At 40.3% G+C, this 13,876-nt stretch overlaps 1 protein-coding gene across 2 annotated transcripts in view; it reads right to left on the minus strand.

Annotated features, from left to right (window-relative positions):
* The window catches only part of KIFAP3 (kinesin associated protein 3), a 66,677-nt gene that overhangs the window by 7,660 nt on the left and 45,141 nt on the right, over positions 1 to 13,876 (minus strand). For both annotated transcript variants that reach the window (XM_042029742.1, XM_042029741.1), the window contains exon 19: positions 11,262 to 11,361. In XM_042029742.1, coding sequence (XP_041885676.1) covers positions 11,262 to 11,361 — 100 coding nt within the window. The remainder of the gene's footprint in view (positions 1 to 11,261; positions 11,362 to 13,876) is intronic.

A 13,876-nucleotide genomic window follows, 5' to 3' on the forward strand; every position in this document is an offset into this window, starting at 1 on the left:
TAATGACTTAAAAGTTTCCAATTGCTTCTGGACTTGTTGCCCAGTTGTATCTCAGCACAATACTGCTGTTTCTCCCATTTAATTACAAACAAATGCAAAGCTGACAATGGTGGAGAAATGAGCACTGTGTCTTCTGTGTCAGGCTCCAGCTATGCACCAAGCAATAACCACGCCAAAATTCACTGAGGGAAGGCAGCATTAAAAAAAAAATATTTCCCAACTGAATAGTAGAAAAGCACTGAACCAAAACCAAATTACCTTGCTTAGCCAAATTCAGTGCAAGCCTTGCTTGAAAGCTGTAGCTCCTGCCATCCCTGCTCTACAAACACAGCCTGGGATTTGGCCTCAGTTTCTCGCTCTGTCAGTTACCTGCTGTGTGATCCTGGACAAGTTGCTCCTTTTCTCCATGACCTCAGTTTCCCATCAGAGTATTGGAAGAGAAAACACTCCAGACATTAAAGACAGCCAAATTACAAACTACAGTAATGAGAAGACTCAAAGTAGACTCATATAGACAGAAAAGACTTTTGCTTATTCTCTAAAACCCTTTAGGAAAAAAAAGATTATTTCTGCTCTGCTAGAAAAGCAACTAATCTCCAACAGACCAGGGGTCAAAACAGCAGCTCAAAGGCTGCAGTTGTTTCGTGCAGCCATGTTGCCTCTTTGAAGGGCATTGGGAGAGCTCCTGTAGCATTCCTGCAGTCAGGCTCACAGCTCTGCCACACGGACAGAGAGTTTCTCTGTGATTCTCTACAGGATTTCTTAAAAGGTCAAGTGCACAGACAGAGCTGGAACGGAAACCAGGAGCTCTGGCTTTCCATTATGAGCCTGACAGGAATGTCTCCTGTGCTCTTGGCTCAACAACTGTCCAAACCCACTGATTAGATACATCCATTTCTTAAGAATTAATAAGGAACTAAAACAAATTTAAAAAGCCCCGAGGAACAGGCAATAAAAAGCAAGATGTCCTTTCCTCCCCCTCCCTCCTTGCACAGTCCCAAGTGTATGTGTCAACTCCATAAACTGAAGAGTATGTTGCCTTAATCTAAACTAGTAATAGGGCTGGCTTGGGACGCTTTCACGCCTCTCTTTTAATTGTCTCCAGCAAGCTCAGTGTTAGGCTGGGTACAGAAGCTTCAGGCGACTGTCTGAGCAAAATAAGATCCTAAAGTTTTACAGAGATGACTGGCGTCACTGACAAGATCAGGATCAGCTCCATGTCTTCCACTAGCCTTCCCATTTCTACAGAGGAAGTATTCCTTGCTTCCTGTGCTAGAGTACAGGGCAGGCCACTGAAAATGTACTCAAAGATAAGCAGTAGAAACAAAAATGGAACTTTTTGGTGCCTTGCACTGAAGTGCTCTTAGCTGAAGAATTTTCCCTTTAAATGTTTATACAAACTCCTCAAGCCCAAGCGCAGCCACTCAGTTCTGTGCTTCAACACAAATGGGGACAAAAGTTCCCTGTTGTGCACCAATGCCTGGAGGAGCCAAAGCTACAGGCCACTGGTGACAGTCGTGCTGTCTGCAGGGCAGTTCGGTGTGGATGAAAATCCAGATGCTGGAGGGAAGGAGGGAGGGAAAGGCAAGAAATCTGTTCTGCTCTGACTTTCAGCTGCAGCCAATAAAAGCTTTCAAAGCTTTTCAGTTTTTTTCTGAAAGTTAACATTGCTGGGGGATTTGCAGTGCTCACTCGAGCACACACAGCAAATGCAGTTGGAGCATTATTACTGATGAAGAAACTTTAAATATTTTTTACCACCACAGATGATTGCCCTGATTTCAAACACTTTTATATATAAGCACAGGGTCCTAGTGAAATCTTGTCAAGATCTAACCCAAATCAGCAACGTTTTTAGTGTAAATCAAGAAGAAAGTAAATCTCAGTGTCTCTTACCAATTTTTTTTTCTTAGGAATAACACTATATATATCGGGAAACAAGGCAGATACAAATACAGACAAGGAATGTGTTCTTGGAGATCTGTATCTTGGAGTAGCAGTATTATATTAAAAATTCAACTTAAATTAAGCAAATGAAAAATCAAATGTTTCCAGACCAAAAAAGCTGCTACGGGAGTATTGGAAAAAAAAAAATTTAAAAGCTCAAAACCCTGAAGGCAAATAAACTCCATAAGCTTATTTATTATTTTTTAAATCTCAGAGTTCAAAAAACATCGTCTTAGTTTTCCAGAGGGAAAAGGGTGGGTCAGTCTTTGGAGTTGGATGGCTGACACTGATAAACACAGAATCAGAATAAAATCTTAGAATCAAAACAATTTTAAGTATTTGGCAAAGAAATTAATTTGATATATTAGTTTTTATGCTAGAGACTTTTTCAGAGCACATGTTCAGTTCAGATAATAAGCACAAGAAATACCCCACTGATATATGGGCCTTTTTAAAACTCCTCATATTAAGTTTAATTTTGAATCCTGTGAGCATGCTTAAACCCAGCATACAAAACACCCCTCACTTTATTACAGTTTTAAATCTTTCTTCCAGATCTGGCCTTGCAACCACTTGTCTTGATAAAATAGGTCACTTGAAAAAGGAAAGCTCAATAAAATGAATTACAAAACCAACAAGATTAAACTGATTGTGCTGTTTTTGTACAGTGCAGCCGAATTCTGCAAATACGCTGCTGGCTGTGGTTTGGCATTTAACAGCATGTGATCAGTGAGAAGGAGGAAATTTTATTCTCATTAACTGTTGCAGATTTACTGCAGTGAAAAAGGGCTATGTAACCTGAGAAGTGACAGAATGGAAAGATCAAAGCAGCAGTCTGGAAACTAAATAAACCTTCTGGCTACTTCCTGCAAGGAAAATTCACTCTGGCAATGTAAAACAGAGTCCAGTTAAAAACTACTCTCAGTTTTATGAGCTGTCACAGCAGCTTGAGTGGTTTGGACCAGTCAAGTTTAGAACATTATATTTCCTTGTTTTTGTCTCAGATACTTCTGTAAGCAGTTTTATAGTTTCTTTTTCTTTTTTTTATTTTTAAAGAGAAAAATAAAATTCTTTTCTTTTGGTTGAAATCGAGAAGGTCACAGCTAAACTCATTAAAAACAAGCAGGTCTTCATTTGTGCATTCCATTCCCCTTTACTACATTTTAATGTTTTACTTTGAGATTTATAAGCAATGTACATTTACTTTAATAACTCTTCCGCATTCTGTTCACTTATTGTTTAATATAAGTGCAAATCAGTTTACAGAGCCCAGATGGCTTGTAACCAGGCAGCCAGTCTATTCCTAGTAGCACATCTGGAGGGACTGAGCAGCAGACAGAACGTGGGAATTAATTAATGCTACATTTCAGAAGAGACAGACCCAAGTTTGGGGGATTTTTTGGTAAGACATTCCAAAGGACTTGAGCTCACTGCTACAGCATTCTGGTATTCTTTTAAAATTCTTAATAGCCACCTAAACCATAATGGTTAAATGAGGCCAACTGCAGGTGGAATATAATAAAATAAAAAGCAACTAAAAAATGTAAAAGAAGTGACTGCAAGTGAAAGAGGCCCAAGTATCCAGGATTCCAAAAGAGCTGAAGTGCATTAAAACCTCAATACTTACTCTTCCCAAACGGCATCTGCAGCTTGCTGAAAAAACTGTGCCTTTAAAATATTCCCCAGCAAGCTATTTCATCTCTCACACACTGGTGCAATTGTTGGGAGCAATTAAACCTCTCTTACAGTAAATGAAACAAGGGCAACCTGATCCTTCCCGGCTCCAGACCACACACCTTGGCGAGGTGGTGTGGTCTGGTCACTGGGGCACTGCGGGAGTGCTCAGGAGAGCCCTGCCCTGCTCCAGCTCTGGCACCTGACTTTGGATGAGTAACTTCCCTTCTCCTCACCTCTGGTTCCCTGCCCACCTTGGCTATCAGCTCTCAGGGACTGTGGGCTGCACTGTGGGCATCGTCTGTGAGTGGGGGATCCATGGAGAGTTGCTTGGGAGCTTCTCCTGATACTGCCTAAGAACACAGTGACAACAAATAAACAGCCAAGCACATTCAAGAGTTGCTGTATATCAAACATTGGATATGAATAATATTGTCCTTCTATGGATATTCCTCAGCTACAGCCCTAATCCTTCAGCGGTGCAGAAGTTCTCCAAACTCTGGGAAAATCTCACTGATGAATATGGGCCACAGGGCAGAATCTTCATCCTCTGGAATAATCAGACCCCTGGTCTCCAAAAATGCTCCAGTAACTGTCCACAGCATAACAGCAGAATTTGGTCAGATACATATTAGTGGTAATTAGTGATTATATGTCAGGTTGCAGCATTTCTATAAACAAGGCTTTGAGAAGACAGTATGAAAACAATAATAAAGTAACAGCTAGCAGGAATATGACCACTACCAAAAAAAAAAAAAAAAACAAGGACAGGACAGAGACAGCACTAGTTTAGTACTGGTACAGAAACAAATTACTGTAAGACACAAAGAAATTCTGGCTGACATTCAAAAGCTCTTAGCAATGAAGCCTTCCTGTGCTGGAAGCACCACTGCCACATTTCAGTACTGAAGGAGAACAACTACACATTGAATTTTGATTTAGGCCATGATCCAGGCAGGACCTGAAGCAATCAAGTGAAGTCTTCCAACAAGCTTGTCCCAGACTGTGACCAAAAGCCTCGAAAAGGCAGCAGTTCCCACTTCCTCATCACTTCCTTATCCTTATTCTTTTAGATGCAAGATCTCAGTTCCAGGGGTATGCAGCACCTGTATAGGCACTGAGGAACAAAACAACTTCTCTGCCTGTTCCCCAGGAATAGTCAGTGTAGGCTGTACACAAAAATGAGAAGTGTGCTTTATCTCAAGCCATACAGAGCCTTATTACACATTTAGTGAAATCCTCCTGACCATATTGACTTTAACTTCTATAAAACTAAACATGTAGGAAGCTAGGACAAAAGAGTATGATAAAAAAGGTGACTCTGCTGCCACTAACAACATTTTTTTGGGATTAAAAAAAAAAATACATAAACCAACCAAAATAAACTCCCTTATTTGTGTCCCGAAACTTCACTGGTTCTGGACTTTTCTTTAAGGCCTTTTCAAATTCGTTTCAGCGGGATTTACAATTTGCTAATACTGATGTGTGATAAACTAATAAAACCTGCCTGCAAGGTTATAGGCCCAATTTACTAATAAAACCTAATTCAATTCTCCAGGGAAATGCAAATTAAATAGTGGCAGAAGCTGAGTACAACTCTGCTGAACACACTCCAAAAGCAACTAAGTTGGGTTTTGTTTTTAATATGACGTTTAATTAGAGAAAAGAAGAAATACTGTACAGAGCTGTAAGAAACATCACTATGGTAAAATGGTTCAAAGTGGAATCATATTGTAATAATAATTTATACTCTTTTAGGTTTTCTTTCCATTAATTAAAGGATTTTATACTCACTCTCCACCTCTAAGACAGGGAAGTATTACTGCCTCTGTTCAAATGAGGAGGAAAGAGATGTGGGTACTCTCAGCACAGACCCCACATGAGAATGATTTTGTCTAAGGAGCATAAAACAGTTTGTTCTGCCACTGATCCCTGCTACTGTCTGCTAACAAGAGTGGCTTTTCGCCTTCAGAGACAGCCTGCAAGATGTCACTTACCTCCTGAGAGGCTGGGAAGGGAATGTTCGAACTTCTAAATAAACTGTGCTGAACTTTACTGAAAATAGTAGATGGATGAGATGGATGCCCCTGGCAGGGTCATCAAGATCACCAATTCCTTCAGTCCTTTCCTTTAGCAAATCTAATTGAAGATGAGGATCTATATGGAATAGCGCTATAAATGTCAATGTAGGATGTAAGTTACAGGTACAACCATTTAAAAGCATTTTGATAATCGTTCACAAAGTGCACATTTGCAAGCACCTGCTGCAGTTCCTGTACCTGACCCAGATGGGAGCTGTTCAGCTGTGACTCATGACTGGGAATTCACACCACAATGCAGCAATCAACGGGAATGAAAGGCTACAGCTCTAGGTTGTTCCACCATGAAAACTCCCATCTGATTTTCATCAGGGTTTCCAAGTGAAAAAAGGCTATGGATATGCCCGTTCTTGCCATTCAGCGTGGACTTTTAGCACATGCAGACATTACACGTGGTTAGCCCAGCTAGAGATAAGCTAGGTCACCCTGAGAGTGTTCCCTGTGCTCCCACCAGGACCTATGGCCAGGCATTGTTTCCATGAACCCCAGACACAAGAGCCTCGCTGTGCACACTGGTATTTGCCAACACTAGCCACAACTTCCCTGGGGCCAGCACAGAGCAGCCTGCAAGGACCTGGCTCCAGACACTGAGCTCACAAAATATCCCAATGACCTGCCATGGCAAAAACAAGAAATGCAACTACAGTTTTAGGCTGTAAATCCAGGCAAGAGGAAAGATGTTCACCAAGGACAGAGACACACAGTCACCCCATAAAACTGGCTGTGTTTGACACGCCAAACCTTACTGCTTCCTGGGAAGAAGCCTCAGTCGGATCTCTTGTTGGGAAGAGCTGTTAGTGCACATGCTGGGAACAGCACACACAGAAAGGCCTTGTCTCAGAGAAAATGAGGATTATGCAATGGCAGCTCTGCTACATTTTATAACAAGGTTAACGGATCCTGCACTGGAGAAAACTCCCTCAGGGAAAAAAAGTAAGTTCTGGCCAGCTTCTAGCATTCCTAACTATTAATCTTTTCAAAGCTACAGACTGCGAAGGTTTGAGAACTCTGTTGAAGATACGAACCAAAAACTGGCTTTTGTACTCAGAGTTTGTATCATTACCTAGTTGTAGCTAGGAAAGGTTAACAAGCGGCCTGTTCCCCAAAGGGCAAGAAAAATACTGTGGCTATCTCTATTATAAGGTATTTAGCCATCATTATTATGTTTGCATCTTAAGAAAGTAATCAGTCTCCAGAAGGTGATTAAAAGTTGATAAATGACCAGAGATTGTGGAAGATGTCTTTCAGCTGGTCTTTATCCCTTGCAGCTCAGACACTAAGCTGTCATCACATCAGCCAAAAGTGAGGGATTTTTGTTTGCCACAATCATAAAACTTTCACTCAATATTAAGACTTATCAGAACCAGAAACCTTGAATTCAGATTTTAATAACAGATGAAAATTTCAAATCTATGCCTAATGCCCATCTGGCTTCTGAAAGACAGTAAGATGATTCAAAGCTGGTAATCTAATCACAAGAGTCTTTCTAGCCAATGAAAAAAACCTGGATACAAGCTGTCAAAACAACCTCCTCAGCTACATATTTTCTGCTGAATCGAAAACATACCTTACAATCTGTCTGCATTCTGCTTCAAACCTTTGAAGAAAACAAGAGATGCTGTTTATGGACTTTATCACTGCTCCTGTGTATGTTACATTCCAAAATAATTCTATTTATAGGCCTCATACGTAACAGTACAACTCCACTAAGAACATAGTTCAGGGATAAGAGCTGTAAACTGAAGCTGCAAAACACACAAGCTAGATCACCAGAAACAAAGCATTTCTCAGGGTGGCACTGTGAGAAAAATGGCAGTTTCTCAGGTCTTCACTTTTGTGTTGCTTCTCCTTCACGATGACAAGTAACGAAAACAACAATTATCAGGATGTGGACATGTCCAGAACAGCAAGCATGCAAGCAAATCTACAAACTGAATTCAGGGCTAGATACTTTAACAATTCCCTTCAAAGTTTTTCTGTACTTCACAATGCAGGAACTGATCATGTGAGGTGGCATTCTCAGCTCCTGAGAGTAACAATACTCTAGGTTTCAAAGAAGAAGTCCAAGAAACCCCGTGAAGAGAAGGCAGTGTCTTTGAAAAAAACTCTCCAAGCCACTCCACCTAATTCCCCCAGATCAACAAATGTTTTTACTGCCAGTGCTGTCACTTCATGTTTCCCTCTTAAAAATGACAGGTGAACAGCCCCAGTGCGGGTAACCCAGTGCGTGCCTATCCGTAATTCAATTTTTTTAAATTCCTATTCTGCTTGACTTCAAAAAAGCACTTCCCTACCTGCCTAAGACTGTGCAGCAGCTCTAGGTATGTAGATCCAGTGTCTCCTGGGACAAGGACTCCACAACATATGGCTGTGGTATCCCTGCTGGATTACAGGAGTCAAACACTTCAGCAATTGCACCTTCGGATACAGTCACTGCTCCAACTCCCCTGAATTTTCCCAAATGAAACAGTGTGGAATTGCAATGGCAGAGGGTGCCCTGGACCTCTGCTAGAACACCATATTCCTGACAAGGAAGTCCATGGCTCTAACTGGCTGCTCAGTTGGGCACCAACACCAGTTCAACACAAACTCAGCTTCTCAGTGATGTGCAGGAGCTATAAAAACCTGGGACTTTCTGGCTGACTTGTTCAGCCCTCCTGGAGGCAAGGGTAAGTCCTGATCCACTCTAAGCACATTGCAAGGACAGGAAATAGCTTCAGAGAAATTAAAGGGTAACATATCCTCATTCTTTGTCATAGGAATGCAGAAAGGAGAAGAAAGGATTAAATTATTCAAGGTTGAGTAGCAAGAAGTCAGCTCATGGTTGTTACCTACCCCAAAATTGACAGGGTGGTCTTAAATGGCAAAAGGACTTGAGAACTCACCCCACTCCTCAGCAAAAACTGCTTCAATTACAGAATTGAAAAGCCTAATATAAAAGGCAAAGACCAGAAGACACCGGCACAACAAATAAACATGCAACAAATAAAAAAGTGTAACAAATGAACAGACCAAAAATATGTATCTACTCATTATTAGACATCTCTCTTTGAACTTCCAAAATGTGTTACTATTAACTGACTGGCTAATTGTCTATGAAAATCATACACAGCTTTCTTGCTAAAAAAGTTTCTGAAAACATATTCAAATATTAATAATAGAAAAATGAACTATTTTTATAACAAAAATCTTGATTTATTAAAAGCTGGAACTGGTTAAAAATAAATCCTTGACATAAGGTTCTTGTTAGCTTTAAACTGTAAGCATAAAAATACCCCTGAATTATGTTTTGGTATGGCTGAAATGTACACTATATAACACATAAAAAGCGCCTTGACTTGCTGCTATTATTTTTAATTAGGCTCTCTAACACGTATGGTTTTACCTTCCAACACCAGTTCAAATTGGGAGAAGGGAGGGTCTGACGCTCCAGACTTGTGGGACTGGCAATTCCATGGCTCATGCCTCGGAGCACTAATGCATTTTACATTAGGTCTGAGCATCAGGAAATCCTGGCTGCTGGCGCCAAGCAGTTCAAACCCATAATGACACACATCTGAAAAGTCAGATTCGCCACTCAGCTGCCAGTATCTATTCTATCAAACAATTCACTCCTGCTCTGCTACAAATAAGACAGAACATTTGCAGCACTCCACACTGTTTCCAATTAGACTGTGTGTCTGGACTGCAGATAAGTCCATGGAGCAATCATATTGAAAGAAGTCTTCCTAGAAAACAGAATTCTAGTAAGAAATCTGAGTATTTCCAGAGGCCATCATCAATGGGCCAACCTGCAGTTTTTCTGTTTTCTTTGTTTTCTTTCTTGAGGTGAGCCTTCAGAATACCTTGAAACATGCAAAAAAATTCTACAAATACTTAATTTAACTAGATACACACCAGGTGTATTTTGCTACTCATGTTAGTTAGAATACAATCTGATTAAAAAGCAGCTTACTATTGGAGCTCCCTGATGCGGGACTGCAATTTGAGGCTGAGTGATGAGCCTTCACTTTTAACCAAGGACACTGAAGATGGTTTTGTTTCCCAGCTGAAAGCCTTCTGGCAAAACAAGAGTATCTTGACTGGGGCTTTAGCTAAGTTTACTGGAAACAAAGGAGTCTACTAGCTCTACCCTACATACCTTTCTCCACACCTCCAGGTGGGTTTGAAGACTGTTGGGAGCATGTACCCTCCAATGTTCTGGTTAACAAAGAAATCTGTCACCGCGTGGGTTGTGTGTCTATTCTGAAGTTAAAAATGGTGAGTCACATACTAAGACTCCAAGAGCAGCACAGAGCCCACACTTACCTCAGTTTCTCTCCCACCTGCAAGCTCCGCAACAAAGGTTGCACATTTGTAAATGATCAACACAGGCACCTGCATCCCCTTCCCAAACACAGATTCACACTACTCTGAACTCAATAGTTACTTTTTCTAGAGGATCCATCTCAAATCCTGCCTATTTTTTCCCCAGAGCACATTAGTTATTTTAATTTGTCCTTGAAAATGTTACCACCATTCCAACCCTTACTCAATGTTCAGCTTTCTGGTGCATCCCAGGTAGAATAAACCAACAAAAGTAACGGTCCACTACCCTTGAACAATTACAGGAAGCCAAAGTAAGGGAGGAAAATCTTTTTTTGCTTCAGCTGTACATATTGTGAATAATTTACATTTTACAAATGGTGACTAAAGGTGTCAGTGATGAAAAGAACCCTTTGGAAAGAAACAGCTTCAGCCCCAGGGCTGGGCATATCCAGATAGCTGGATCCTGTTAAAGTGAATGCTGTACCTTGACTATCAAGTGTTTGAACTATTTCCTGCTAATGAGCGCACAGAACTCATGCTTTATAAAAGGCACTTCCTAAACACTACAGCATCAGGATCTATGAAGATTTCATTCTTGGAAATGAGTCTTTTCTATTTTGAACTCATGGGAGATGTTTACTCAGAAATTCAAACTGGAACAGCTTGCCAGCATTGAGAAGGAGTGGTCTTTGACCAGAGGGGAAATTCAGAGAAACATCTCCCAGAAGCCAAGCTGATGCCTTTTGCTCATATAGCCCATTTTCAAAATGCCCTCAGGAATCTAACTGAGGATACCTTGGGAAGACTTAGGTTAATGGAAAAAAACCAAAAAACTCCAAAACCACAGAAACAGCTTTGGCAGCTGAAAGACTTCTTTTAAATTTAAGAATATTGGAAACAAACATCATCTGGGTAATCAGCATCTCAAGCCTCTCTTTAGATGTTTTTCCCAATGTCTGAAAAATATTTGAGTAGTTGTCATAACAGGTAGTTAGTGGTGTGTTCTGTGTTATTGTTCTACTCTACAGCTTTTGGAAAGCTGTGATGTATTACAACATGTTAGGATGTTAAAACAGACCTGTGATTCAGACCACAGACTAGAACTGCTTTTGCAGTGTAAATCATTCCTACTGCTATGGGGCAAAAATTATTGAGGTCTACAAATTAAGCCCTATAAAGAAACTTGAAGAGCCGTTGTTGGATGGTAAGAATTCTTTACTAAGAGCAACTTACTTGCCAGAGAAGGGGTGCTGCCCAACCAGGTCTCCATTCTGAAGCTGGTAATCCCCGAAGATATCTGGACTCACTGCTCCATCGGGGGCTATCAGCCCATCTAGAAAAACAAGATACAGTGACTTGTAAAGGAGCAGGACTTGAAGGCAAGTGGGCAAAACAACCTGTCCTGGTTTCTTTTAGCAATTCATTAGGAATTTAACTTACAATATTTCTGTGAGGAACAAAAATCAACAGTAATACTGAAACCCAGCAACATCAAGTACCAAAAATCCTTACTGGGACTCCAACTTCAGCCCACGGCCCTGAAAAATGCTATACCTAAGAAATAGTCTCTTAGCCCTTCTTCCTTAAACCTATAGAAGTTATTTCAAGACAAATCTTGTCTTTCCCATCATCAAAGTAAGCCCAGGGAACAAGCAATGAAAAAGGTAAAACATTAATCTGGGCCAGCACCATAAAAATAAAAAAGCAGAAAAGGTCTTAATTGTTCAGACTCTACCCTGCACCTCTCTCTTCAAACTTGTTAAGAAAAACAAGAAAGTGACTTCAAACCTATTTCTTTTATCTTGCCCATCTTTTAATGTCTCAGAGCTCTTTCCTACAAGGGCAGACTTTTTACATTATATCCTCTCAAGAACACAGGTTACAGGTTTTTTGTGCTTCCTTTACATTACAACACTGGCATGTGAAGATGCAGACATTTGTAAAGCCAGAAGTATTCCTTAAAGGCTTCACATTTTCTGCTTGCTGTATGAGGAAAAAAAATTGGGAGTGAACATCTTCCTTCTGTTACATCAGTGTAAATCCAGAGAGCGTCTTTGAAGTAAAGTCACTGAACTGACCCCAGCTGAAGGAGAACCCATCTTAACTCTTCGCTGTTCCCATCACAAAACACATTTCTTTTTAATATTAAGAGCACAGTTCTTACTTGGTAGTTAGTATTAGGCTATAATCAGATAAAACGAGCTATTTCATTAAAACAGACCCTACATCAGTTTGTCTCCATTACTGTATGAAAACGATTCCAGACTTGAAGTGCAGAAAGCACCCCCATAAAACCAGGGCAGAAACAGGTACATTCAGACTGATACATTAAGAGTTTAAGAGAGGGAAGAAAGAGATTCCTAATGACTAGGAAGTTACAAATGCCACTCCACTTTAAAGAAAGAGAGATAAGATCCAGGGAGTCACAGGCCACTTAGCTTAACCTCTGTGGTTTCAAAACTACTAAAACTGCCTGCGCAGGAAGCGGTGGAAAGTTACTTACAGACACAAGGGCTTAGAGATGACGACTCTGGCATTCAAACAAATCTCCCTGTGCTTTATGAATTTACCTGATGTTTTTTGAAGATAATATAGTGACAAGTGATAAAAGGAATAGAATTGACACATCTAGATTTCTAACAGACATTTGATGAGGTGCTACAGAGATTCATTTAGAAGATAATACCTCATGGGAAAGTGACTGAATCCAAGGCAGCAGATTGCAAATGAAAAATGCTAGCCATGATCAGACCACATTTTAGCAGCATCAGATTGCTGTACATAGCTGTGTTCTAATTGTAGACATGTGCATACAGTATGTGAGGGAGTATGACTTGACAAGCAAGTGATCTGGCAGGGATGAATATTCCTCTCTCAGCATGTTCAGTGGGACACAAGTGCCCTGTGACATCATACAAATAGAAAATGTCCAAAGAAGTGAAAGGAAAGTCGAAATGGCCTTTTATTAACACTTGTGCCAAATTTTCCTATCTCACCACCTAGTCTGTACGCTGCACTGAACTGAAATGAGGAGGACCATTATCACTTTTATACCTGCAGCACTTTGAATCAAAACCAATCCATTTAAGAGATTATGCATTCTAAAGAGTTGGGCTTGGTTAAAACTTCTTTGAGAGCACAGAAACTTAAAAATAACATCTGTCTTTATATTAATAAAGCAAGCACTACATTTTAACTCTGAGGCTACTGCTACCACTACTTAAAGTGTCTTCAATCAAGAGTGTTAACAGTCAAACCATAACACTCAGAGTTATGACTCACATGAATTTATAGGAAAATGAAAGCACATGGATAGCATCAGCTGCATAAAATGTGATTACACAGTTAAAGGACATCTGTTGTTATGTACATTTCAACATAAATTAGGTTATGTACTTTCAGAGCAAGAGAGACACTGAGCTCAGGACGGCAACTTCAGAGATTCTACCACATTTTTCATGTAGATTTAAGTTGCTGTGCAAGAGAGAGATTGGTCTGTCATGAAATAAGGAACTCATCTTGCTATCAGTGAGTTCAAGAACTATTACGGTCAAGGTGGGACTTGTACTGAGTGTCAGCCACCAGTGTAGGTCACTTCTAAAATTATCAAACGGAAATACAAGTATTTAATTTCTGACTGCACAAAGATTTGTATTTCTGGTGGGTTTGGGTTTTTTTCACTCAGTAATGATCTGTCCTTCAGAAACCCAAATCCCTGCTCCAACTGGTACATTAACCTGTAGCCTTTTCAAAGGAATATTATGTCCCTTTTGAGATGCCACATTTCAAAAGCTGAATTCTAGGAAATTGCAGAAGCACACAATTACTGACACTTGTTGCAATGAACC

This window comes from Corvus kubaryi, unplaced genomic scaffold, assembly GCF_017639235.1.
Source record: "Corvus kubaryi isolate FWS band 111438036 unplaced genomic scaffold, C.kubaryi_AGA036_p1.0 37334, whole genome shotgun sequence".
Lineage (NCBI taxonomy): Eukaryota > Metazoa > Chordata > Aves > Passeriformes > Corvidae > Corvus > Corvus kubaryi.